The sequence below is a fragment of the Sinocyclocheilus rhinocerous genome, unplaced genomic scaffold (genome assembly GCF_001515625.1).
Source record: "Sinocyclocheilus rhinocerous isolate Xijiao unplaced genomic scaffold, SAMN03320098_v1.1 scaffold1550, whole genome shotgun sequence".
NCBI lineage: Eukaryota > Metazoa > Chordata > Actinopteri > Cypriniformes > Cyprinidae > Sinocyclocheilus > Sinocyclocheilus rhinocerous.
Window position 1 is genome coordinate 24,203 of NW_015633532.1, and position 1,540 is coordinate 25,742.

General features: G+C 37.0%; 1 protein-coding gene across 1 annotated transcript in view; it reads left to right on the plus strand.

Moving 5' to 3' along the window:
- Positions 1-1,180, plus strand: part of LOC107744234 (altered inheritance of mitochondria protein 3-like) — a 5,645-nt gene extending 4,465 nt beyond the window's left edge. Inside the window, exon 4 of the mRNA XM_016557762.1 lies at positions 1,159-1,180. Within this exon, the coding sequence (XP_016413248.1) occupies positions 1,159-1,180 (22 nt within the window). The remainder of the gene's footprint in view (positions 1-1,158) is intronic.
- The last annotated feature ends 360 nt before the right edge of the window (positions 1,181-1,540 follow it).

Genomic DNA, 1,540 nt, shown 5'->3' on the forward strand with positions numbered 1-1,540 from the left:
AGTCATAGAAGTCATAAATTATTTTTTTTTTTTTTTTTTGAACAATAAATATCACATAAACAAACATGGTTTGTGTTTGCTGGGTTCTCTTTCGGTTATCTAAATCGGCAAGGGTTTTAATGTGGTCTACTGCTGTAGTAATATTTAATGTTAGGTGTATGATGTCTTCTAGAAAAAGGGGGGGGGGGAAGAAACACTTGTCTACTGGTAGTTCAATATCTTTTACCTGAGAAGTTCTGTTGTTGGCACATTTACATCTTCAGTTTTCTTTGTTTGGTGTTCTCTCTCTGTGGTTATGTAATCAGTTTCGAAGTTTAAGTTCTTTTTAAGAGCTCTTTGTACTGATTACAACTGCTTGGGTCAAGGCGTGATCGCAGGCTGGTTATGCAAAAATCATGGGTAACTAGTTTCTGTTTCCTCTACAGGTTGGTTGTACATTGACATCATTAGTGGGCGTTTCTCCAGTTGCTTGTCGTTGTGTGCATATAAATCCTAAAATGTCCTTGCTTTCAACTGCTTTTATTTCCGTCATATCTTAAGAGGTAAATGTTTTTACAAAGTCAAACAAGTATTAATGACGTTTGAACAAATGGGATGAGTCCCTGAACAGAGAGGGGTGTCAATTTCGAAAGTTACAGTAAGTATCTTGTGTAGCCACTGGCTGCTTTTAAGCACTACAGTGCATCACCTCCTCATGGACATGGAGATTTGCCAGTTCTCTCTGTGAGATTACCCCACTTTTCCACCAAGGCACTTGCAAGTTCTCGAATGCATCTGTGGATGCATGATTTGCCATTGCAAGAATGATCAGCTGTCCTTGTCTCCCTGTAGCACGGTCTTATAGGCCTCTTACAGTACATTATGTACATTTGCAGTTTATTGCTCTGGCCACATAAGCAGTCCTCATGTCTCCTTGCAGCAGGACTATGGCATGTTCGACCAGATGATCAGGGACCCTGGACGTCTATCTTCTGTGATTTTATTTTATTTTTTTTGGAGTCAGTAGAAAGGTTTCTTTACTGTCCTAAGTTATTATCTGCCGCCTGTAAACCGTGAGTGTCTCAAACTGTTTCATGGGTGTATGTGCAATAATTATTTATGGTTAATTGAAAGTACGAAAAATATTGTTTAAATCCTTTTCAATAAAGATCTGTGAAGCCCAAGTGTGGACAGTGCTTGAGACTCAGTGTAGGCTTTATTTGACCGTAATCTGATTTCTCTCCTTGCTCTTCTCCACACCTTGCCCTTGGGATGAAGTTTTTGTAATGGCCACACAAAATTTCTAAATTAGGTTTTATGCAGAAATCCATTGATTATAGAGGTGTATTCAAGTAATTGTGTTGATGAATTAAAAGTTATGGGTCATTCTATGGAAATGTCCATTTTTCTGTCCCTAGCCTTTACAGAAATATAACACTTGAAAAACACTCTAGGGTTACAATTTTTTTTAAAATATATATATATATTTTAAAATAAAACATTATGATTAGATATTTGAACAATTACACCTCCTTGAGCCATAAATGTGGCAATATTTGTT